This window comes from Centruroides sculpturatus, unplaced genomic scaffold (assembly GCF_000671375.1).
Source record: "Centruroides sculpturatus isolate CEXI.00-Female unplaced genomic scaffold, Cexi_2.0 scaffold18, whole genome shotgun sequence".
Taxonomy (NCBI): Eukaryota; Metazoa; Arthropoda; class Arachnida; order Scorpiones; family Buthidae; genus Centruroides; species Centruroides sculpturatus.
In genome coordinates, this window is record NW_019384302.1 from 501,805 (window position 1) to 528,093 (window position 26,289).

A 26,289-nucleotide genomic window follows, 5' to 3' on the forward strand; every position below is an offset into this window, starting at 1 on the left:
AGTTTTATGAATTCTGGTTATTCACAACTCATAATAGATTACTACATATTAATTAATTAATCTATTAAAAATCTTTTAACACATTTTGAGCAAAAGAAAATCTACAGTACAACCTAACAAAATAATTACTGTACTACAAAAGATATAAAAATTTACCTCTAGATAATGTCTCATTATTACATGTACAGTACTGTATATTACAAAGTATTATGTGTAAATTCATATAAATATCAACTACATACCAATAGTGATTATTTTCATTTGTAGTTAAATATAATTTTAAAAAATATTGGCTAACTTCAATCCTTACTTCTTAGTTTTCATTAGAATTTTCACTTTACTACCAAATCCTTTTCTTCACTGTGATGGTAATCTTGTTTTGAAATGGTAAAGGATCAATATAATCTGTTTTGAAATTTTTTCATTTGCAAAATGGTTTACAGTAACCCTTTCCCTGATGTTTTATTTAATATGTAATAGTTGTACATTCTTAGGCATAAAGCATCCTTCATTTCCATTTTGAAAGAAGCAAAAAAATCAATTTCAGGAAAAGATTCTAGAATGTTCAAGTGCATGAAATGCATTTTCAAATTATAGAACATGGCGCATCGATAAAAATTATTGGCTGTAAGCTAGAGATATTGTGTGTGGATTTTTTTCAGACACCCATTACCAGAGATTCCCACCATTCTATGTAAGGGATTTTAACATTTGCAGGTTTTGATAACCATGGGGGAATTGTAAAATCAATTCCATGCAGAAATTGAGGAATAACTGTACTTGCTAAATTTCCAGATCTTTTGAGATATGCAGTTGAATCTGCTAAGATAGCATCCTTCGAATTGCTCTCTTATCTGAAGTAACAAGATCCCCCTGGAATTGTTAATGGTATTCAATTTTCTTTGCTTTTCTTATGTCTTAGGAACTCTACATAACTTATAACATTCTAGGAAACATGAAAATTCATTGTCAAATAATTTTACTGTAGTTACATATTAGTTTTCATTCTTATATCATCAGTAGCTGATCCAGAAGAATCCTACTCTACTCTACTAAGAATCCAAAAGAACAGATAACTCAAAAATTTAAAAAATACAAATATTTAATAAGGACCTTTATTAATATGTGCCAGATGATTGTATTGCAAATGATCTAATCAATCACATTTGCCATCATAAATGTTTTAATGTGAAAAAATAAATTTTAATTTTTTTGCTTTAATGGGAAAAGCTTAACCACCTGTAACTCTCCATGAATCAGCTCCTATAAAGCATCAATTTTATTATTCTATTCAGCAACTAGTAAATACAGTACATTTACTAGTTAATTATTTTCACTTCTTTCCAGAAATACAGTAGGTGGCTTAGCTGAAAAGATGTGAGCATCATTGTTCCAAAATTTCTGAATGCTCTCTGATGGGACATACAGTATAAAAACAAACAAGTACACTACTGCCTTAAAGTGACTCCAAATCTGGTCAATCACTTCTTGCCCTATCCACTCAAGATGAGGTCATATATGTGATGGGGATTGTTTGCTTATATCTAAATAAATAAAATTACTTGTCCTGACTGACTGACTGAGTCACTGATTGATTCATCAGTGCCAAGAGCAAACTGTTGAATCTAAAAGAGGTGAAATTCGGTACACAGTTAGGTTATGTCACGAAAATGCACACTAAGATGGGATTTTTTGAAATTCCCCCACGAGGGAGAGCATTAAGGCTTAACTGGACAAACGACTTCTACTGTACTATTTTTAAATGCGATTTTTTGTTTTTATCTGTGTTGTAGTAGGTACGCCATGAGAATGCACACTAAGAAGGGATTTTTCAAAATTTCCCCATGGAGGAGAGGGAGAGCATTAATGCTTAACCTGAAGAACTGCTTTTGAAATTGATTCCCATACTTTCCCTTAAATTGATAACATTTCAGACATTGTTATAAATATTTTTATATATTTTGATTTTTCAACCAAATGTTCAAATTGTTTTAAATTCAAATTTGTTATTGCATATTGCTTCAATTATAGAACAATTGTAAACGTTCCAGAAAATTGATCAAATTGAAAATAGTTTGTTTGATTCTCAGCAATTCTCATTATTCTCAGTGGTAGGTGTTATATAACAATTACTACAGTTGTTGAAATATTGAATATAAATGGGGTTTGCTTGCAAAATCCACGTAGGCGAAGTTGCAGGTAACAGCTAGTACAGTATATTTTATGATACCTTTTTAATATATATTGGTTCTGGTGTGTGTCCAATAAAACCCGTTCATTATGATTCTGTAAGAAATCTTTTGACTGTTAATTTATTAGAAAACTGACAATGGAAAGTTTCATCAAATATCTATATATATGACATATACCAGAGTATAGAGCGCCCTGCTGTCATGTGCTGAAAGATGATATAATGCAAGATTAAAGATACCCTTATAAGTCTTCCTTAGAATAGTGCTCCATTATGAGGATTGCTGCTGACATGATACTTATTTAAAAGGACTGCTCTACTATCCAATACTAAGTTAATAGGCATTCCACTAACATAAAACAGGAGAATGCTCTCTCTACCTTTTGGTGGACATACCTTTTAGAGTTTACAAGAGGGCAAATAGTGGTTATTACACCGCATACATAATATTACTTCATATCCTCCAATATTTAATTTGCACTTTTAAATATGAATACACTATAACAGGGAATTAATCTTGCAGCTTTTCATTGAACAAATGCAGTTATAAAGCATCTAGATAATTAAAAATAGGTCACTCCCCTCCATCTGTTGCTAGTCTTTGTACATGACACATTTAGTGATTAAATGACTTTCTTGCAGACAATCTTACCACATTCTTGACATCAATTTTGTTTTACTATTCTTCACTTTTACAAAAAAGTCATCTGTCTAATCAGCTGATTGTTTGGAGTCACTGTCCTGATTATCTTCTACTTCCCACTCTCCCGGCAGAAAGCTCTACAAGAGCTAGAAATATCACGAATATTTAGGCATCCCAAAGGCCTGTTGGTCTATTTTCAAACTAATAAGTCTAAGAATTTATCGAAACCCACGACATTGTTAAGTAGATATACAGTACGACCCCACTTAACATGGGATACGTTCCTAGATGACAAAGTGCTAAGCAAAACAGATTAAATGAGGCTATTTGAACAAAGTAAATAAGGATAGGGAAACATGCGACCAAAAATAAACAAATTTTACTTTAAGTTATTTTTATATTAATTTGTATAATAATATATGTTAAATAACACAAACATATGCATGCATATGTTTGTGTTAGTTAACATATGTTGTTTCACTATATATAAAAAAAATTATATTTACATTATAATAAATATATTAATAATGTAAATAAATTTATATTCCTGCTTACTGCAACTTTGAATAGCTTAAAGCAAAGGTTCTCAATCTTTTTGAAGTCAGGGAACACTAAACTTTGATGTTTTTTTTTTTCCTGCAGAACATCAGCTTTAAAGAGGGGAGGCAAATCCTTTTGAAATCAAGATTGCACTCGGTCTAGTACAACGGTGGGCAACCCCCGGCCCGCGAGATGTTTAGAAGAAATTATAAATAAATATTTTTTGATGTAATTCATCTAGTTTAAATTGAATATTATTTTCTGAAGTGTTGTGGCAGCAATGACAGGAAAAAATAAGGGAGTCATTTCCTTATTCAAACAAAAAATGGGAGAACAGAATTTTTCTAAATCCATCAAGAAAATCTATGTGCAAAAGCTATGCAATTAGAAAATGTAATGTCTGTCGTATCCAACTACATAGTGCTGTTTTTATTGTGTTTAAAGTCACTTAGATTTTACAAATAGGTGAGCCGTTCACAGCCCGGCACACGCATTTGTAAAATCTAAGTGACTCATACAACACGGAATTCATATAAAATGGAATAATCAACAGTGTTATAAGGGAGGTTGACTGTAGTAATTAATTTCTTTTTATTTATTTATTTATTTATTTCATATTTGCAGACTAAAAATTTACAGGTCACAAGGCGTCAATTAACTACTATGGCCCATGGAAAAATGTAAAATTTATTCTGGCCCATGTTATAAAAAAGGTTGCCCACCCTTGGTCTAGTATACGTCATCATTGGCATTTGCCGATTACATTCCCATACAAAAATTATTTTACACTATATTGATTTTTCTTTTGAAACAATTTTTAATTGTATATTTGGTTTTTTTGTGGAACAGTTAAAGTGGATCTCAAATCAAGAACCACAAGCTTAAAGTAATAAACTCAATAATTAACTAAATTCTTTTATCGCACATAGCAAGCTACTAGTTAAGCAAATGTCCACCATCCAAAATAATTTTTATACCAAAGCTCTTTTTAAATAGTCATTCACTGATAATTCAAAATAAAGCAAACAAAAACTCTTTGATTTCTATTATATAAAAATAAGATTTCTAGTAATCACATCGACTATTAATACCTTACAATATTCTTAAAGTGACCAACACATTTGGCATTATGTGCTTCTGCCATTTTACTTCTATTCTCATACCGAAATACCGTATTATTCGTCTTTCACAAACGGTTCAAAACAACACCGCCGTCAGATTATACCTATTAACTCGTCCGACGGCATTTTTATTACGCAAATCGACATTAAAAACGTAAGCTTTTCCACGACTCGATAAACGCACTTAAAATTATCAATACATCATCCGAAATTTACTAAATCAATAGCGTACGACAGTCGACAAGTTATAAAAAACATAATTCTATAACATAGAAAATTCTATATACAATTTTCACGTAACTTACCGCAACAACAACACGCCAAAATTTAACATTTTCCTGATATTTTCAATTTAATATTTATCCACTATAAACAAATTTTAGACACCATCAGAGAGAGAGAGAGAGAGAAAAAAAAAATCATCCATCTTAAATTTTAAACTTGATTCGGCACTTGTAAATCTCTAATTTTTCATCTACGAACCCAAACAGGCAACAGGTGTCAAATCAAAATTTGGATCAATACAAAATATTCTTCCATTTTCTCCCATTCATAATGAACTCTTTATGATACTAATTACTTATTAAAATCAAAATTGTGGGCAACGACTAATTTATTATTTTGACGTATAAACTTCAACTCGTACGAGAATAGATTTTATTTATTTATTTTCGTTTTACCAACTTCTCGCTTCTTATTTACTTAAAATTTAACTTAATTTCTTTTTGGACCGGATAGAAAGTGTGGAAAAGCGACGGGAGCGACGTTTAAGGTGTCGTTCGACGATTATAGAGTAAATATCGATTTAGTTAAAGGTGAACGTTCAAGAAAGAAGACATCGATCTTAAAGACGACGACGTAACTAAATTTAAGTCGTAATATATAAATATATCCGATTACGATGTCGACGGACTAAACATCGCCTAGGAAGTCAAACTTATTTCATCTTATAAGTTAATAACTTACTTCCATTTATAATTAACATTTATAAACGCATGGATAACGACAAATACTCACCAATTTAGTTTAAGATAAAGACAACTTCGACTTTCGACCGCAAAAATGACAGACCAATGACTCCTCCACGTCGAAATCCTCGTCTCGATCCTTATGACGTCACGTCACAAATGGAACTTCCACCTAACGAAGCGACACCAATCGGGATACAATGGACGATTTTTCCTACATTACTCATTCTCTCCCCTAATGGATTTTTTTCACTTTAATATATTTGTCTAGATGAAGCTTAAAATTCGATTTTGAAACTTCTTATAAATTAATATAATTAAATAAATTATTTCGTTATACTTTCTGCTAAAAATATATACAAAGGTTACGTATGTTGTTTAGTAACATATGATAAAAATAAAAATAAATAAAATACCGTAAGATGTTAGAGTGAGACGGCAAAAAAATGGGAAAAAAAGACGGGATATAAATGTTTAAAACGCGAAACGATCAACCTGTTGCGTACGAGAACGAGAATAGAATTTTGGCACGAGACCAAAAGATTTAACAAAAAAGAAATTCAAGGCTAACTGTTGAATAAATCCGAGTTTCGTCACATTTTTCCTTCTAATTTCGATATCATTTTTTAAAAATTTATATTATTATCCAATATTCGTCATTCGTTAATTATTTTTAAATATTTCCGTTTATTTTTAAATAAAAAAAAATAATAATAACAAATAAACGCGATAGGGTAATTTTATTTCGATTTCGGATAACAGTTTAATGAAAGGCATTATTATAAGACACGATATTAATTTTTATTAAAAAAATTATAACAAAATAGCAAAAGTTTGTGGGATGATTGGTAAATCGAAATGCGGTCGATATTTCATTTTTCGAATAAATAAACATGGTGAACGCTTCGTTATCGTTTTTTTTTTTTTTCGTTTATTCTGTAACGGTGGGCATTAAAAATGGATAGAAAATGCACTTTACGTCAGACACAGAATCCTCATTTTACACTGGAAAGGTTTTGAATTATATTATGATGACCTTTTTGTTGCCGACGCCGGTAATATTATCTGTTATAGATTACAACTAACACCTACCGATACGATCTGTAACAATGCATTATATGTTTTCGTTGACACGTTCTTTTTTTTAAACTTATCTTTAAAAAAATATTCGTTTTATCATTTTACAGTAGTTTAAATTAATTCGATCCTTTAAAAATAAGGTAAAAAAGAAAAGAAAGAAAGGCAAAACTACCAGTTGTTCCGATTACATACGACTACGTCAAAGTATAATACATCGCGTAACATCAGAATTTTAAATACACAAATTATACTCGTCACCGGGGAATAAAACAAATATTTTTCTGATGTTAAAGTAACAAATATTTATAAAATTCACTGGCGATATTTTACAATTTTCTTAACATTTTCTTTATAAATTAGACTAAATACAGAATTTTTATGTTGAGTATTTAATAAATTCTTCTATCTTAAGATATTTCCACGTTTATGACAAATTTCTGACAGAAGGTAAACAACTTTATCCATTTTTAAATAAAAAATTTATACTTCGTTTTTAATATACTGTATACATATATATATATTTGCAGTATACTCGCTACGTATACATGTATACATTCCTATATTGTAAATATCAAAGAGTAAATTTATTTCCTCGATATTTTCGAAAAAAAAACCCATAAAAATAAGCAACAAAATCTGAAATTAAAGAAGTTGTGAATCATCCTTCGTCATTTGCAAACAATAGAAGCGATAACACCAAAAAATACAGTCCCGTACTTATCGTTTTGTAAATATGAAAAAACCGATAAACTAATTAACCTAAAAATTTCTGATATTTATCTTCGGTTAAAAATGCTTATAATTGTCCTTTTCTTACTCGACAAAATTTCAAACATATTTATTTATTAGTAATGTGTATTTTAATATCGTAAAAGCGTGACGAATTCCGAGTTTAACGAGACGTGGAGTTTTTTTTTATTATTAATCAATTCGACTATTAAAAATAATTATTAAATAAATAATTTATCGTTATTCGAGAAAAATATTTTAAATAATTAAATAACTATTTAATTTTCCTGCTGGCAAAAAAAAAAAAAATGCCGCGATTACGATGACATCTGTAGGCCGCGAATGTTATTAAAACATTTAAAGTTTACATTTTTTAAAATAAATTTCTTCGTAAATTTTTGTAAACGAAAAATTAATAAGCTTTCTAGTCAAAAATACTGAAAATTTTAAAGAATTAATTTATAATTTTTTTATATTCTTATTAATCTCTTATTTTTCGTATTTATTCCCCGTTTTTAAGCTTTTCTAATGGGGGAGACGACAAATTAGATGCCAAATTTTTCTTACTGCTTTCGAAGTATATTTGAGTAAAGTTTAAAGAAAATGATACCGTTAAGTAATTTCCATTCGAATTAAAATCTAATTAGTTTAATACTACACAATCGACATTCACACGAGTAGTCTACATAAACTGGCGTGAAAAACTTAAGCAACAATGTAATTTTCAAGCAGACAGCCATGAAATTGTAGAAAAGGGCTTTTTACGATCAGTACAATGAACACCCTGTTCAGTAGAAAGGTGATTCGTATGCAATTATTGGGAAAAAGACATCACAGGTGACCTGAGGACACGAAAAACGCGTACACAGTGCAAGACTACAACAAATAGGAGAAAAGACGCGCTATTAAAGACATTTGCTACAAGTTCAAGTGAGTTTGTACGTGCAATATGACTAGAAGAAACCATCTGGATGACTTTACACGTTATAGAATGATTGGCAAGCTTGAGGGGAGCGTAGTTTGACAAGTGTAGCCTAGGAATCAACAAAAGTGTCGTTTCACGAGCTTGGAGAGTCTTCCAAAGCAGCTGTAGGAAAGGTAGGTGGTGGTCGTAAAAAAAACAGTGCCAATGGGTGACTGATATATCGTCCTGAAGGCGAAAAGGGGTCAATACCAATCAGCAGACAACATTGCTCAGCAGCTACGTATGGCAACGGGACAAAAAGTGTCACCGTTTAATGTAGCCAGATGCCTTCATAAAAGTGGCCTATTCACCTGTTGTCCTGAACGCTGCATCCCATTGACAGTTGCTCATCGGCAGCACCTTTACACTGGTATAAGGAACACAAAGACTGGACATCTTATCAATGGAGTCGCGTCTTCTTTACAGATGAGAGTCGTTTCATTATAACAAGCGATTCTCAATACCAGTTGATATGGAGAGAGGTAGTGTGCTCATTTGGGGAGACATTATGATGAACGGGCGGACTGAGCTTCAAATTTTTGATGGAAGTACTGTTACCAGAGATCGCTATTGTCAACAAGTGATCCTTCCCCACGTGCATCTGTTCTGAGGTGCCATTAGTGCAGACTTCGTGTTTATGGATGATAACTCCAGGACACATCAGACTCGTGCTGTTGAGAAGCTTCTAAAAAGTGAAGGTGAAGATATCACTTTTTTTAAAGCTCTTTCCGCCCTGTGGGCATTAAGAGGGTCTCTTTTAGCAGGACTATTATGAGTTTTTATGGGTTCGTCTAGGTCCACAATGGGGCGACTGGGTGGTGAGGGATGGAGCCCGACATCTCCGTGCCGGACTACCCCCGAAAAATTGAAAAATTTCTGGGGATTTCTCGACCCGACAGGATTCGATTCCGGTCCTCCAGAGCGGTAGGATGCCACCTTAACCGCTCGGCCATCCGGCCTAGTAAAGATATCACTAGAATGGATTGGCCAGCTGATTTAAATTCCATAGAACATGTGTGGGATGCTTTGGGGAGACATCTTTCGGCATGATTATATCTGCTGGAGAACACCCAACAACTGAAACAGATGCTCATTGAGGAATGGGCACTCTTACCTCAACAACCGTTTGATAATCTGATTTTTAGTATGGAGAGACGGTGCCAAGCAACCATTGCAGTTAAGGGAAATCATCCCCCTCACTGAGAGACATCTGTTTGTTGTTCTCACTCTTGGGCAGACAATCGTTTGTACCAACGCTGCTCTTTCAATAAAGCCTTTTTTTGTTTGATTCCATACTGTATGCGTTCTATTCATTTTTACGCTACTTAGCTTTCTTTATCCTTTAAGTACAGTACAAAATACTCTGTATTCTGAATTTCATGTCCCCCAGATGATTTCTTGCGGAGTTATGGCAAAACAATCGTTGTTTAAGTTTTGCACACCAGTGTATATTTTTAACACCTTCCCGTTTTCGCACGTCCAACAAAACTCGACCCCCATAAAACGTTTATCACTTTACGAATGACAGATACAGTAAGTAGAAACGAAACTTACAAGAAATTTTGAAATAAATATAATAAAATGTATAAAACTTAATAAAACAAATAGATGTCCATAGGGGCGGATCTAAGTTCTTCGGGGCCTAGGGCTTATTGAAGTCCAATGGGGGCCCCATTTTTTGTTAGATTAGGAATCTTTAAATTGAGGTTTAAAATTCATTTTTAATAACATCAAAAACAAAGTTGAAATATATTTATTTGTAAAATGGTGTTGAATGACGATAAGTGCTCATTGTTAATAAAAAAGTATAAACATTTATAATAATTCAATTTTTGTGGGCCCTTGACACTTGGAGGCCTAGAGCTTAAGCCCTATTAGTCCCTATATAGATCCGCTCCTGGATGTCCACCGAAGCTTAACACCTCCACTCCTCCTTATCCAACTTTGTCTGACTCGTTGTAACCCCCTCCTTCCCTTTCAATTTGGACGCCATTTATAAACAGCTCCCTAACAGTTGTGAATTTTAACATATTATTGCCAATTTGAGATTATATTTATTGTTCAGAAGCTTATTTTACGCTTCTAGTGCATTTTTCATTCGAGCGCAGTTCGAATTCTGAAGCATAGTTCGAACTCCGAAGCAAATTTTTGTCGAGTTTAGCGTTCGAAGTCCGAGGTACGACTGTGATTATATGACATCTGGTGTAGTTTAATGGTGATAAATAACACCTGATTAAAACTGAAAACATTTCGGTTCTGCGTAAATCCGGCCTACACGAATTTTACTGTATGATGTTTTCTTAGGAAAAGGATACCACACATATTTTATTTTCTTTTTTTTGTTTAACAATAACGATATTTATTTCGACGAGTGAACTCTCCTAATATCGCTCCGCGCTTCTAACCAACGCAATTAATTTACACTCAAACGACAATACCCTAGTACGTGACGCAGGTATATTACGTACTGCGCATAAATTCTATTAATGTTTTTTAATGCAATTAGCAGAAATTATTCCGTAGTTATTATAAAAATTTCAAAATCTCCAATTTTTATATAGTTTTATACAAGGAAAAAAAAAAATAAATTAAATAAAAGAGAGCGAAAAAATTTCGTCGAAATAGTGTCGCCATCTGACGAGCGACGAAATAATTACCACGGAAATGATCGGACGTGTTTCGCAATGTGTTGTGGGTAACGGTATTTGATTGGCGATGCACTTTGGGAATTAGTGTTTGTGAAATAAGATGGCGTTGAATGTAGAATCGCTCGTATGCATTACGTACGACTAATGGCCAGTCCGTCTGCTCGACGATATATCAGCGGATCGGAATGAGACTCACCACATCTTATAATCTTCTCACCGCAGGTGCTATTGTCAAATATCATTGTAATTATTGTCAGGAAGACATTGCGGGAATCAGAGTCGAGTGTGCCGATTGCTCCGATTTCGATCTCTGTTTACAAGTGAGTCTCTAGATTGATCTAGATTAAAATCGTTTCCTTAATTACGAAACACGGTGAGAAATTCCAACACTCTTCTCTTTTTACCTTCTCTTATATTTTACTTTAATTAAATTATTCTTTGCTTATTCGTAGTTCGTTACTAACTGTTAATAAGTTATGTTCTTGAATAAATTGATCGAATGTTAGCTGTGACGTAGTTATGACGTAATTCGACAATAGTAATAATTGTAAACGTTTCTACTTCGGTTGCTTGCGTTATGCACTAGTCGAAATGCTCGGGTAGATGCACCTTTCTCCGATAAAATTTATTTCATTTGTTGTTTGGGCGCTCGGGTGGAAATATTGTTTTGAAATTTAAAAGGGGGACGTCGGGTGTTTTAGCCGGTAGAGCTGCTTTGGTGGGCCAAATCGACTCTGTCGGACGGCGTGTCAGCATTGTGAAACCCGGGCTCGGCAGATGGAACGCATGGTCCCGGCGTGGCGACGGATGGCCTCCGTCTTCCGAAATCTCTGTTGGGCGGACGGTGTACCGGATTATGGGTTTCCCGGAAACTTTGCTAAAAAATCTTTGGTACTCTTTTGTAAATTTATTTTGCATTCTTAACCTCTTGTAGATGACATTTACACAGCTTCCCATTTTTAGATGGTAGTCTGATACTCTCTGTATCAAACGTTGGTAGATTGATGCTTGTAGTTCTTTCTTGCGTAACGGAGGAGAGGCGTTAAAAATTTCGGAGGCTTGTGAAGCGGGAAAGAATAACACGAGCAGAATGAATCAAGTGAATATTGTTAGGAAAATTGGCAATGGCTCTCAAAAAGTTTAGATAGTGCGATTGACAGTTTCGTCTGCCTGGTGTGCAGTACTTATTGTTTTGAATCCCTCTCTACACCAAATTTTTTCTTCTAGCTTTAGTTGAATTAATCATTAATTTATAATTATTGAATTTAGTACAAAATGTCACCAATACTTGTGGATTATGCTAATTAATTATCTGGTATAACTATCATTTTAATTTTGACAATTCTTTGACTATTTCTCATTTATGTTCTTATCACACATTTTTACAAAAAACTCAGGTATCTATTATTTAAAACAGTGATGGGCATTTTAAAATGTAGTAAAAAATTTACATGAGTTTATTGCAATTATAAAATGGAGTAAGCCTGTTTAAATTGGAATTGCACAGTACCAATTTTTTTTAACAGGTTTCAGTATTTTTTTTATTTTTTATGTTTAAACTATACCAGATAAATGTCACATAATTATGTTTGTTTTTTATAGTAAAATTTTTTTACCAGGTTTTATCTAAATTAATTCAAAATGACTTCATCTGATCCAATATATAAATGGAAGTATTGAAATGCAAGAATTAGGAACTTGTGCTGGGTATTCAAATACTTGGACGTGATCTTTGTAAGCATGCATGACATCAAACAAGCCAATTCAAGAATCAAGAATTAGTCTCTCTCTGTTGCTGGAATTTCTAATAGCATTATGGTAATATAGAAATCAAGTTGTTCTGTTGTCTGAGTTTTTGAAGTATTACCTTCTCAATACTGGAAAAAAATAACAAACAAACTTTAAACAACTTTTAGAGTCTTTATATAAGGTATGTAGAGTTTTTTTACATTAAAATTGATGTTACTGGACTTTAAAGGTTGTTTAAAGTGTGCTTTTTGAAGAATTTTAACATAATATTGTATTGTTGACTTTGATCTCTGTAATTATCAACATGTTAATCAACGTTTTCTTGAATACTCAGTACTACATAGTAATTTTTACATTAAAATTTATGTTACTGGACTTTAAAGGTTGTTTAAAGTGTGCTTTTTGAAGAATTTTAACATAATATTGTATTGTTGACTTTGATCTCTGTAATTATCAACATGTTAATCAACGTTTTCTTGAATACTCAGTACTACATAGTAATTTTTACATTAAAATTTATGTTACTGGACTTTAAAGGTTGTTTAAAGTGTGCTTTTTGAAGAATTTTAACATAATATTCTATTGTTGACTTTGATCTCTGTAATTATCAACATGTTAATCAACGTTTTCTTGAATACTCAGTACTACATAGTAACTATTCCATAGTCTGTAACAGGCAAATTGGCAACACTTTCTTACTTTATTCTCATTACATTCATTACTACTACGAAGAACTTTGTTTTTGGCATTGAGTTGCCATTCAGTTCTTAAAAGTATTTGGATTTGCACCTGGTTAATTCCAATAAAGACTGGTATTAACACAGACCTTATCCCCTCATCACATGACCTTTGTTTTGTGAAAATGTTCAAAATCATTCTTGAAATAGAGTTTATCTTTCTCTGTATTATTATACCTAGATGTAATTTTACTTACTTCACAGTAAGTAGAATTTTAATTTTTCACTTTATACTGTTTTACTCAAAAACTTATTTCTGAATTGGACAGGTTTTTGGCTTATAGTAGAATTTAATGTTATGGGTAGTTCAGGGGTGGCCAACAGTTTTTGCCCCTGGGCCGAATTAGAAAGAAAACTTTTTTCACGGGTCAAACCAGAGACTGCCCTAGGAAGATTTTGAGGTGGTGCAAGATCTCATTGTGGTGTCACCCTGTAGAGACTAAATTGTACATAGAGATTACAGATACATTTTTCACATTATCATGCTTTATCAACATTCTACGCTGTACTTAAGAGATTTGTAATGGAAGATTAACTCTAAATGCACAGTGAGTTGTTGACCCTTTTTTATTTCTTTTTAGGTGTCAGAATTTTTCATCGAGCTATTCGGATTTAAGTAGCTAATATTGAAAGATTAATCGCGGACCACATAAATTTTTTACATGGCCATATGTTGGCCATGCCTGGTCTTGCTCCTGTACGTCTTACTTTTCTGTTAGTTGTGCCGGTCATTATCTAGCTTCTTTCAGGGGAAATTTGTTGAATTGAAATAACATGACTTCCAGTTTGCATTGCAAGTTCATATATAGTTAATCGGGGCCTACTGCCTCTAAGCATATCTGGTCTGTAAATTAATTTATGTAACACTGTTCTTGACATTAAGGAAAGACTGACAGACAGATGAGAGTGAGAATTTATAGGTCTACAAGTTTTTCAAATTGCACCCAACCATCAGTATAGCAAATGCTTTCTGGTCTGTCTATAGGTGTTTTGCATCTGCCTGTTTCTGGTATGATTAGACTTCTTTCAATTCTGCATCCAGTTCCAGGGTGATAATTTAGCATTCTTAAGACTGACCAACTTCAATTTGCAGGAATTTATTAATTATATAAAGTAGAGCCAATGTGATAATTTGAAAACATTTACAATACTAAATTTGTAGATAAAAATTTTTCCAAACTGTTTTAGTTATGGAACATTTTCCATTTTACAATATATTTACATAACTAATTTATGTTGTGACAAATTTTTAAAATAAAAAACATAAAATTAATGCTGAAATGCATTTTACTGTTGAAAATGAAATCAAAATAAAATATACATATAACAATTGAATAAATTTTTTTACATATACTGTATTATATAAAATAATATAAAATAAATTAAAAATTAAAGCTTCATTCCACATAAAGTTATATGCAGTTAAACCTGTGTAAACTGGAATTGCACTATACTGAATATTTTTTCTGGTTTGGCAGATTTCCGTTTTGCACAGGCTTTTTTTTTTTTTTAACATAGATAATTGCTCTATTCTGAAGATTTTTCCCATTTAGGCAAGTTTCCATTTTACTCAGGTTCCATTTTGGACAGATTTTACTGTACATGCTCTTTAAGGTTATCGAATTTTTAATTTTTTTTATATTTAAAATTTTTTCAGCTCCTTTTGAGTCATCTTCAGTACAAACTACTTTAGATTAGATATTCTAAGAACGACATACAAAAAAGAAATTTAAACTTGAAGTTTAAATTTTGTTTTGTATGCTGTTTATGAACTTTAATTCAAGTTGTTTAATGTTGGAAGAACATTCCCATTGGTCTAATGCAGGGGTGGCCAACACGTGGCGCATGCGCCAAACTTGGCGCATTGGACGATTACAAGTGGCGCTTTAGTCGTTTCTGAGCAACATTGCCAGATTCGGCTTCATTGCATACACAGTTCGGTGCAATCGACCTGTTGACCTTTTTTTTTTTTTGTGCTTGCGTGTTACACTATGCATTCGTTACACCACTGATGTCATATAGAACTACTTTATACGGGTAGTGTAGCTACCCATGTAACATAGTTCTCTTATGAATTATAGATTATAAATAGTTTCTTCTTATAAATTGAAATACCTAGTTAACGGGTGGCCGAAATTTTTCTCCGCCCCGGGCTGCTAACACTCACGGTACGCCTCTGCACATCTGAACTCGTCTATCACAAAAATTGGCGCATGGTATGCAAAAGGTTGGCCACCCCTGGTCTAATGAATGATATTCAAAAAAATTGATTTTTACATCTTATTGAATTATGTTTGAATTCTGCCTTGAAGAGAAATCATACACCAAGAATGGCCTTAGACAGGCTAAAATTGTTTAGATGTTTAAAAGCTATTGATAGAAAAGTAAATTAGTAATAATTTCTAAACAATACAAATTTATTTTTAAAAGGAAAAAATAAATTGTATTTTAATGGAATTGGTGTTTGTATTTTTGAATTACAAATTTGTTTAATATTATGTGTAATACTGTAAAATTGAACCCTCAGGTAAGATTATCATTATGTGGTTTTCTATATTTTGATTTTTTTTCTAATATACTGCAACAAAAACTGTGTTGCACAAATAAATTGTAACAAAAGGAAATAATACTGCAATGAAATCAACAGACTGCTGTATTCAGTGAACTTTATAGATATAAATTGTCAGAATCAAGTGCTTTCAGAGCTGTGCTCCATCTTCAAGGTTCATCACTTACTAAAAATTTGCACTAGATGAAATATTTAAATATCTTTAGCATTCTTTTTAATGTTCAGTTTTAGACACATGTTCAAGTATTCCATTTGATAGTGAAATTTTAATAGTGATGAACACTAAAGACGGAGCACAGCTCCAAAAGTGCTTGGCTGTAATCTATTTGTATATGTAAAGTTCTCTGAGTAATATAGTTTGTTGGTTTTATATTAACCAACTATAGTGGTACAGTACCTCAGTATATGTCTGCTTTAGAATACGTCTAATTTGGTATACATCCTGTTTGGACAAAACAACTTTTGCTCAGTATATGACTNATTTATAATTTTTTTATATTCTTATTAATCTCTTATTTTTCGTATTTATTCCCCGTTTTTAAGCTTTTCTAATGGGGGAGACGACAAATTAGATGCCAAATTTTTCTTACTGCTTTCGAAGTATATTTGAGTAAAGTTTAAAGAAAATGATACCGTTAAGTAATTTCCATTCGAATTAAAATCTAATTAGTTTAATACTACACAATCGACATTCACACGAGTAGTCTACATAAACTGGCGTGAAAAACTTAAGCAACAATGTAATTTTCAAGCAGACAGCCATGAAATTGTAGAAAAGGGCTTTTTACGATCAGTACAATGAACACCCTGTTCAGTAGAAAGGTGATTCGTATGCAATTATTGGGAAAAAGACATCACAGGTGACCTGAGGACACGAAAAACGCGTACACAGTGCAAGACTACAACAAATAGGAGAAAAGACGCGCTATTAAAGACATTTGCTACAAGTTCAAGTGAGTTTGTACGTGCAATATGACTAGAAGAAACCATCTGGATGACTTTACACGTTATAGAATGATTGGCAAGCTTGAGGGGAGCGTAGTTTGACAAGTGTAGCCTAGGAATCAACAAAAGTGTCGTTTCACGAGCTTGGAGAGTCTTCCAAAGCAGCTGTAGGAAAGGTAGGTGGTGGTCGTAAAAAAAACAGTGCCAATGGGTGACTGATATATCGTCCTGAAGGCGAAAAGGGGTCAATACCAATCAGCAGACAACATTGCTCAGCAGCTACGTATGGCAACGGGACAAAAAGTGTCACCGTTTAATGTAGCCAGATGCCTTCATAAAAGTGGCCTATTCACCTGTTGTCCTGAACGCTGCATCCCATTGACAGTTGCTCATCGGCAGCACCTTTACACTGGTATAAGGAACACAAAGACTGGACATCTTATCAATGGAGTCGCGTCTTCTTTACAGATGAGAGTCGTTTCATTATAACAAGCGATTCTCAATACCAGTTGATATGGAGAGAGGTAGTGTGCTCATTTGGGGAGACATTATGATGAACGGGCGGACTGAGCTTCAAATTTTTGATGGAAGTACTGTTACCAGAGATCGCTATTGTCAACAAGTGATCCTTCCCCACGTGCATCTGTTCTGAGGTGCCATTAGTGCAGACTTCGTGTTTATGGATGATAACTCCAGGACACATCAGACTCGTGCTGTTGAGAAGCTTCTAAAAAGTGAAGGTGAAGATATCACTTTTTTTAAAGCTCTTTCCGCCCTGTGGGCATTAAGAGGGTCTCTTTTAGCAGGACTATTATGAGTTTTTATGGGTTCGTCTAGGTCCACAATGGGGCGACTGGGTGGTGAGGGATGGAGCCCGACATCTCCGTGCCGGACTACCCCCGAAAAATTGAAAAATTTCTGGGGATTTCTCGACCCGACAGGATTCGATTCCGGTCCTCCAGAGCGGTAGGATGCCACCTTAACCGCTCGGCCATCCGGCCTAGTAAAGATATCACTAGAATGGATTGGCCAGCTGATTTAAATTCCATAGAACATGTGTGGGATGCTTTGGGGAGACATCTTTCGGCATGATTATATCTGCTGGAGAACACCCAACAACTGAAACAGATGCTCATTGAGGAATGGGCACTCTTACCTCAACAACCGTTTGATAATCTGATTTTTAGTATGGAGAGACGGTGCCAAGCAACCATTGCAGTTAAGGGAAATCATCCCCCTCACTGAGAGACATCTGTTTGTTGTTCTCACTCTTGGGCAGACAATCGTTTGTACCAACGCTGCTCTTTCAATAAAGCCTTTTTTTGTTTGATTCCATACTGTATGCGTTCTATTCATTTTTACGCTACTTAGCTTTCTTTATCCTTTAAGTACAGTACAAAATACTCTGTATTCTGAATTTCATGTCCCCCAGATGATTTCTTGCGGAGTTATGGCAAAACAATCGTTGTTTAAGTTTTGCACACCAGTGTATATTTTTAACACCTTCCCGTTTTCGCACGTCCAACAAAACTCGACCCCCATAAAACGTTTATCACTTTACGAATGACAGATACAGTAAGTAGAAACGAAACTTACAAGAAATTTTGAAATAAATATAATAAAATGTATAAAACTTAATAAAACAAATAGATGTCCATAGGGGCGGATCTAAGTTCTTCGGGGCCTAGGGCTTATTGAAGTCCAATGGGGGCCCCATTTTTTGTTAGATTAGGAATCTTTAAATTGAGGTTTAAAATTCATTTTTAATAACATCAAAAACAAAGTTGAAATATATTTATTTGTAAAATGGTGTTGAATGACGATAAGTGCTCATTGTTAATAAAAAAGTATAAACATTTATAATAATTCAATTTTTGTGGGCCCTTGACACTTGGAGGCCTAGAGCTTAAGCCCTATTAGTCCCTATATAGATCCGCTCCTGGATGTCCACCGAAGCTTAACACCTCCACTCCTCCTTATCCAACTTTGTCTGACTCGTTGTAACCCCCTCCTTCCCTTTCAATTTGGACGCCATTTATAAACAGCTCCCTAACAGTTGTGAATTTTAACATATTATTGCCAATTTGAGATTATATTTATTGTTCAGAAGCTTATTTTACGCTTCTAGTGCATTTTTCATTCGAGCGCAGTTCGAATTCTGAAGCATAGTTCGAACTCCGAAGCAAATTTTTGTCGAGTTTAGCGTTCGAAGTCCGAGGTACGACTGTGATTATATGACATCTGGTGTAGTTTAATGGTGATAAATAACACCTGATTAAAACTGAAAACATTTCGGTTCTGCGTAAATCCGGCCTACACGAATTTTACTGTATGATGTTTTCTTAGGAAAAGGATACCACACATATTTTATTTTCTTTTTTTTGTTTAACAATAACGATATTTATTTCGACGAGTGAACTCTCCTAATATCGCTCCGCGCTTCTAACCAACGCAATTAATTTACACTCAAACGACAATACCCTAGTACGTGACGCAGGTATATTACGTACTGCGCATAAATTCTATTAATGTTTTTTAATGCAATTAGCAGAAATTATTCCGTAGTTATTATAAAAATTTCAAAATCTCCAATTTTTATATAGTTTTATACAAGGAAAAAAAAAAATAAATTAAATAAAAGAGAGCGAAAAAATTTCGTCGAAATAGTGTCGCCATCTGACGAGCGACGAAATAATTACCACGGAAATGATCGGACGTGTTTCGCAATGTGTTGTGGGTAACGGTATTTGATTGGCGATGCACTTTGGGAATTAGTGTTTGTGAAATAAGATGGCGTTGAATGTAGAATCGCTCGTATGCATTACGTACGACTAATGGCCAGTCCGTCTGCTCGACGATATATCAGCGGATCGGAATGAGACTCACCACATCTTATAATCTTCTCACCGCAGGTGCTATTGTCAAATATCATTGTAATTATTGTCAGGAAGACATTGCGGGAATCAGAGTCGAGTGTGCCGATTGCTCCGATTTCGATCTCTGTTTACAAGTGAGTCTCTAGATTGATCTAGATTAAAATCGTTTCCTTAATTACGAAACACGGTGAGAAATTCCAACACTCTTCTCTTTTTACCTTCTCTTATATTTTACTTTAATTAAATTATTCTTTGCTTATTCGTAGTTCGTTACTAACTGTTAATAAGTTATGTTCTTGAATAAATTGATCGAATGTTAGCTGTGACGTAGTTATGACGTAATTCGACAATAGTAATAATTGTAAACGTTTCTACTTCGGTTGCTTGCGTTATGCACTAGTCGAAATGCTCGGGTAGATGCACCTTTCTCCGATAAAATTTATTTCATTTGTTGTTTGGGCGCTCGGGTGGAAATATTGTTTTGAAATTTAAAAGGGGGACGTCGGGTGTTTTAGCCGGTAGAGCTGCTTTGGTGGGCCAAATCGACTCTGTCGGACGGCGTGTCAGCATTGTGAAACCCGGGCTCGGCAGATGGAACGCATGGTCCCGGCGTGGCGACGGATGGCCTCCGTCTTCCGAAATCTCTGTTGGGCGGACGGTGTACCGGATTATGGGTTTCCCGGAAACTTTGCTAAAAAATCTTTGGTACTCTTTTGTAAATTTATTTTGCATTCTTAACCTCTTGTAGATGACATTTACACAGCTTCCCATTTTTAGATGGTAGTCTGATACTCTCTGTATCAAACGTTGGTAGATTGATGCTTGTAGTTCTTTCTTGCGTAACGGAGGAGAGGCGTTAAAAATTTCGGAGGCTTGTGAAGCGGGAAAGAATAACACGAGCAGAATGAATCAAGTGAATATTGTTAGGAAAATTGGCAATGGCTCTCAAAAAGTTTAGATAGTGCGATTGACAGTTTCGTCTGCCTGGTGTGCAGTACTTATTGTTTTGAATCCCTCTCTACACCAAATTTTTTCTTCTAGCTTTAGTTGAATTAATCATTAATTTATAATTATTGAATTTAGTACAAAATGTCACCAATACTTGTGGATTATGCTAATTAATTATCTGGTATAACTATCATTTTAATTTTGACAATTCTTTGACTATTTCTCATTTATGTTCTTATCACACATTTTTACAAAAAACTCAGGTATCTATTATTTAAAACAGTGATGGGCATTTTAAAATGTAGTAAAAAATTTACATGAGTTTATTGCAATTATAAAATGGAGTAAGCCTGTTTAAATTGGAATTGCACAGTACCAATTTTTTTTAACAGGTTTCAGTATTTTTTTTATTTTTTATGTTTAAACTATACCAGATAAATGTCACATAATTATGTTTGTTTTTTATAGTAAAATTTTTTTACCAGGTTTTATCTAAATTAATTCAAAATGACTTCATCTGATCCAATATATAAATGGAAGTATTGAAATGCAAGAATTAGGAACTTGTGCTGGGTATTCAAATACTTGGACGTGATCTTTGTAAGCATGCATGACATCAAACAAGCCAATTCAAGAATCAAGAATTAGTCTCTCTCTGTTGCTGGAATTTCTAATAGCATTATGGTAATATAGAAATCAAGTTGTTCTGTTGTCTGAGTTTTTGAAGTATTACCTTCTCAATACTGGAAAAAAATAACAAACAAACTTTAAACAACTTTTAGAGTCTTTATATAAGGTATGTAGAGTTTTTTTACATTAAAATTGATGTTACTGGACTTTAAAGGTTGTTTAAAGTGTGCTTTTTGAAGAATTTTAACATAATATTGTATTGTTGACTTTGATCTCTGTAATTATCAACATGTTAATCAACGTTTTCTTGAATACTCAGTACTACATAGTAACTATTCCATAGTCTGTAACAGGCAAATTGGCAACACTTTCTTACTTTATTCTCATTACATTCATTACTACTACGAAGAACTTTGTTTTTGGCATTGAGTTGCCATTCAGTTCTTAAAAGTATTTGGATTTGCACCTGGTTAATTCCAATAAAGACTGGTATTAACACAGACCTTATCCCCTCATCACATGACCTTTGTTTTGTGAAAATGTTCAAAATCATTCTTGAAATAGAGTTTATCTTTCTCTGTATTATTATACCTAGATGTAATTTTACTTACTTCACAGTAAGTAGAATTTTAATTTTTCACTTTATACTGTTTTACTCAAAAACTTATTTCTGAATTGGACAGGTTTTTGGCTTATAGTAGAATTTAATGTTATGGGTAGTTCAGGGGTGGCCAACAGTTTTTGCCCCTGGGCCGAATTAGAAAGAAAACTTTTTTCACGGGTCAAACCAGAGACTGCCCTAGGAAGATTTTGAGGTGGTGCAAGATCTCATTGTGGTGTCACCCTGTAGAGACTAAATTGTACATAGAGATTACAGATACATTTTTCACATTATCATGCTTTATCAACATTCTACGCTGTACTTAAGAGATTTGTAATGGAAGATTAACTCTAAATGCACAGTGAGTTGTTGACCCTTTTTTATTTCTTTTTAGGTGTCAGAATTTTTCATCGAGCTATTCGGATTTAAGTAGCTAATATTGAAAGATTAATCGCGGACCACATAAATTTTTTACATGGCCATATGTTGGCCATGCCTGGTCTTGCTCCTGTACGTCTTACTTTTCTGTTAGTTGTGCCGGTCATTATCTAGCTTCTTTCAGGGGAAATTTGTTGAATTGAAATAACATGACTTCCAGTTTGCATTGCAAGTTCATATATAGTTAATCGGGGCCTACTGCCTCTAAGCATATCTGGTCTGTAAATTAATTTATGTAACACTGTTCTTGACATTAAGGAAAGACTGACAGACAGATGAGAGTGAGAATTTATAGGTCTACAAGTTTTTCAAATTGCACCCAACCATCAGTATAGCAAATGCTTTCTGGTCTGTCTATAGGTGTTTTGCATCTGCCTGTTTCTGGTATGATTAGACTTCTTTCAATTCTGCATCCAGTTCCAGGGTGATAATTTAGCATTCTTAAGACTGACCAACTTCAATTTGCAGGAATTTATTAATTATATAAAGTAGAGCCAATGTGATAATTTGAAAACATTTACAATACTAAATTTGTAGATAAAAATTTTTCCAAACTGTTTTAGTTATGGAACATTTTCCATTTTACAATATATTTACATAACTAATTTATGTTGTGACAAATTTTTAAAATAAAAAACATAAAATTAATGCTGAAATGCATTTTACTGTTGAAAATGAAATCAAAATAAAATATACATATAACAATTGAATAAATTTTTTTACATATACTGTATTATATAAAATAATATAAAATAAATTAAAAATTAAAGCTTCATTCCACATAAAGTTATATGCAGTTAAACCTGTGTAAACTGGAATTGCACTATACTGAATATTTTTTCTGGTTTGGCAGATTTCCGTTTTGCACAGGCTTTTTTTTTTTTTTAACATAGATAATTGCTCTATTCTGAAGATTTTTCCCATTTAGGCAAGTTTCCATTTTACTCAGGTTCCATTTTGGACAGATTTTACTGTACATGCTCTTTAAGGTTATCGAATTTTTAATTTTTTTTATATTTAAAATTTTTTCAGCTCCTTTTGAGTCATCTTCAGTACAAACTACTTTAGATTAGATATTCTAAGAACGACATACAAAAAAGAAATTTAAACTTGAAGTTTAAATTTTGTTTTGTATGCTGTTTATGAACTTTAATTCAAGTTGTTTAATGTTGGAAGAACATTCCCATTGGTCTAATGCAGGGGTGGCCAACACGTGGCGCATGCGCCAAACTTGGCGCATTGGACGATTACAAGTGGCGCTTTAGTCGTTTCTGAGCAACATTGCCAGATTCGGCTTCATTGCATACACAGTTCGGTGCAATCGACCTGTTGACCTTTTTTTTTTTTTGTGCTTGCGTGTTACACTATGCATTCGTTACACCACTGATGTCATATAGAACTACTTTATACGGGTAGTGTAGCTACCCATGTAACATAGTTCTCTTATGAATTATAGATTATAAATAGTTTCTTCTTATAAATTGAAATACCTAGTTAACGGGTGGCCGAAATTTTTCTCCGCCCCGGGCTGCTAACACTCACGGTACGCCTCTGCACATCTGAACTCGTCTATCACAAAAATTGGCGCATGGTATGCAAAAGGTTGGCCACCCCTGGTCTAATGAATGATATTCAAAAAAATTGATTTTTACATCTTATTGAATTATGTTTGAATTCTGCCTTGAAGAGAAATCATACACCAAGAATGGCCTTAGACAGGCTAAAATTGTTTAGATGTTTAAAAGCTATTGATAGAAAAGTAAATTAGTAATAATTTCTAAACAATACAAATTTATTTTTAAAAGGAAAAAATAAATTGTATTTTAATGGAATTGGTGTTTGTATTTTTGAATTACAAATTTGTTTAATATTATGTGTAATACTGTAAAATTGAACCCTCAGGTAAGATTATCATTATGTGGTTTTCTATATTTTGATTTTTTTTCTAATATACTGCAACAAAAACTGTGTTGCACAAATAAATTGTAACAAAAGGAAATAATACTGCAATGAAATCAACAGACTGCTGTATTCAGTGAACTTTATAGATATAAATTGTCAGAATCAAGTGCTTTCAGAGCTGTGCTCCATCTTCAAGGTTCATCACTTACTAAAAATTTGCACTAGATGAAATATTTAAATATCTTTAGCATTCTTTTTAATGTTCAGTTTTAGACACATGTTCAAGTATTCCATTTGATAGTGAAATTTTAATAGTGATGAACACTAAAGACGGAGCACAGCTCCAAAAGTGCTTGGCTGTAATCTATTTGTATATGTAAAGTTCTCTGAGTAATATAGTTTGTTGGTTTTATATTAACCAACTATAGTGGTACAGTACCTCAGTATATGTCTGCTTTAGAATACGTCTAATTTGGTATACATCCTGTTTGGACAAAACAACTTTTGTTCAGTATATGACTTAATTCAATTATACGCGCCATCTACGAACAAGTAGCACTATCGGTGTACTAGACCAGACTAGACGTTCGCGGTGCCACAGTTTATAACTTTGTTAAATTTCTCCTGATTTTAATTTGTAAGTAAAATTTTAGTATTTTTATTAATCATGAATTGCAAAAAGGCAAGTGAAAAGCAACAGAAAACTAAAAAAATGACTAGAATCACAATGGAACTGAAAAAAGATATTGTTGAGAAATATGAAGGTGGCATGTGTGTTTGAGATTTAACTGTTGCATACCGTATTCTGAGAATGACGACATCGACAATTGTGAAAAATAAAGACATTATTAAATCTGCTAACATTGCGAAAGGGGTTAAATCAATTTCTAAACAGAGATCGAAGACATTAGATCATGTTGAGAAATTGCTTTTGGTTTGGATAACTGAAAAACAGTCTGCTGGAGACAGTGTATCAGAAGCAATTATTTGCAAGAAAGCTAAAAATATACATGCTGATCTCATGAAAAATCAAGCAGGAACTATCCAGGAAAGCGAGGTGTTTAAAGCCAGCCATTTTTTTTTACGTGAGAACGGATTAATTATTTTTACATTACTTCTTATGGGGAAGGTTGGTTTGGTATACGACCTATTCGGTATAAGTCCAAACATCAGGAATGGATTAAGGTCGTATACCGAGGTTCCACTTTATTTTACTACAAATTCTTAATGGGTTAATACTAAAATTGAACATTTACCTTTACTGGAATACTCTTCTATTAAGATATTCCAAACATTATTTGGCAGAAGTTCTATAAATTTTTGTTTTAGTCAGAAATTTAATCAATTAGACTTTTGTAACCATGCACAGTAAAATTGAATGGTTTGGCTGTGATTACAAATGGATTTCTAACTAAATAATTATCATTACTGATTTTTGGAAAATATTCTAATAAAGATGACTTCAAGTCATATAAGTGCTGTAAAGTTGCACTGAATCCTTCATCTTCATAGATTGTAGAAATCTCATTAGTCTTAAAGAATATGCCAAACAATCATTAAAATTTCATCTGGAGTTACCAGAAGTGAAGAAATCCATTAGTTCACTATGAAATTCAAAACTCTCACAAAGTTTAACATTTTCTAGTGTGTCCTGACATTTCTTAAAAACTTGTACTGTACCATAATTTTTGGAGTAAAAGCCACAGCAGTAAAAATAGGTCAGTTATAAACTGACAGATAAGCTTTAAGTTGGTGTACCATTATACTAGCTGCACCAGTTTTTATTGATGAAAAATAGAGCTACTGAATGTTAAAAATACAAATATTTGTTAAAAACAATAGTAACAATTATCACTTAAAAATTACATGCAACAAATTAAATTCAGTGACAATTTCAATTTTGATAATTCCCAATATCGGTAACATCAAACATCAATATCATCATCAATATTAGTCAGTATTTGTTTTCCAACTTGCATATTGGGAAATATTGTATTGCTAGTCAATTAT

The 26,289-nt window shown here is 33.2% G+C and overlaps 2 protein-coding genes across 6 annotated transcripts in view; one reads left to right on the top strand and one right to left on the bottom strand.

The window, feature by feature from the left end:
* The window catches only part of LOC111613900 (synaptosomal-associated protein 25-like), a 60,413-nt gene extending 54,446 nt beyond the window's left edge, over nucleotides 1–5,967 (bottom strand). Inside the window, exons 1-2 of the mRNA XM_023355420.1 lie at nucleotides 5,880–5,967; nucleotides 5,513–5,698 (exon numbers count right to left, since the gene is read on the bottom strand). The gene's annotated coding sequence lies outside the window, so the exon portion shown is untranslated. The remainder of the gene's footprint in view (nucleotides 1–5,512; nucleotides 5,699–5,879) is intronic.
* A 13,627-nt stretch (nucleotides 5,968–19,594) lies between these two features.
* Nucleotides 19,595–26,289, top strand: part of LOC111614275 (transcriptional adapter 2B-like) — a 37,761-nt gene continuing 31,066 nt past the window's right edge. For 2 of the 5 annotated variants that reach the window (XM_023355673.1, XM_023355740.1), the window contains exon 1: nucleotides 19,595–19,894. In XM_023355673.1, coding sequence (XP_023211441.1) covers nucleotides 19,760–19,894 — 135 coding nt within the window. In that variant the 5' untranslated portion in view covers nucleotides 19,595–19,759. Of the gene's footprint in view, nucleotides 19,948–21,193; nucleotides 21,393–26,289 lie in introns of all 5 variants that reach the window. The other 3 variants (XR_002754928.1, XR_002754962.1, XR_002754940.1) reach the window with 3 other exon arrangements.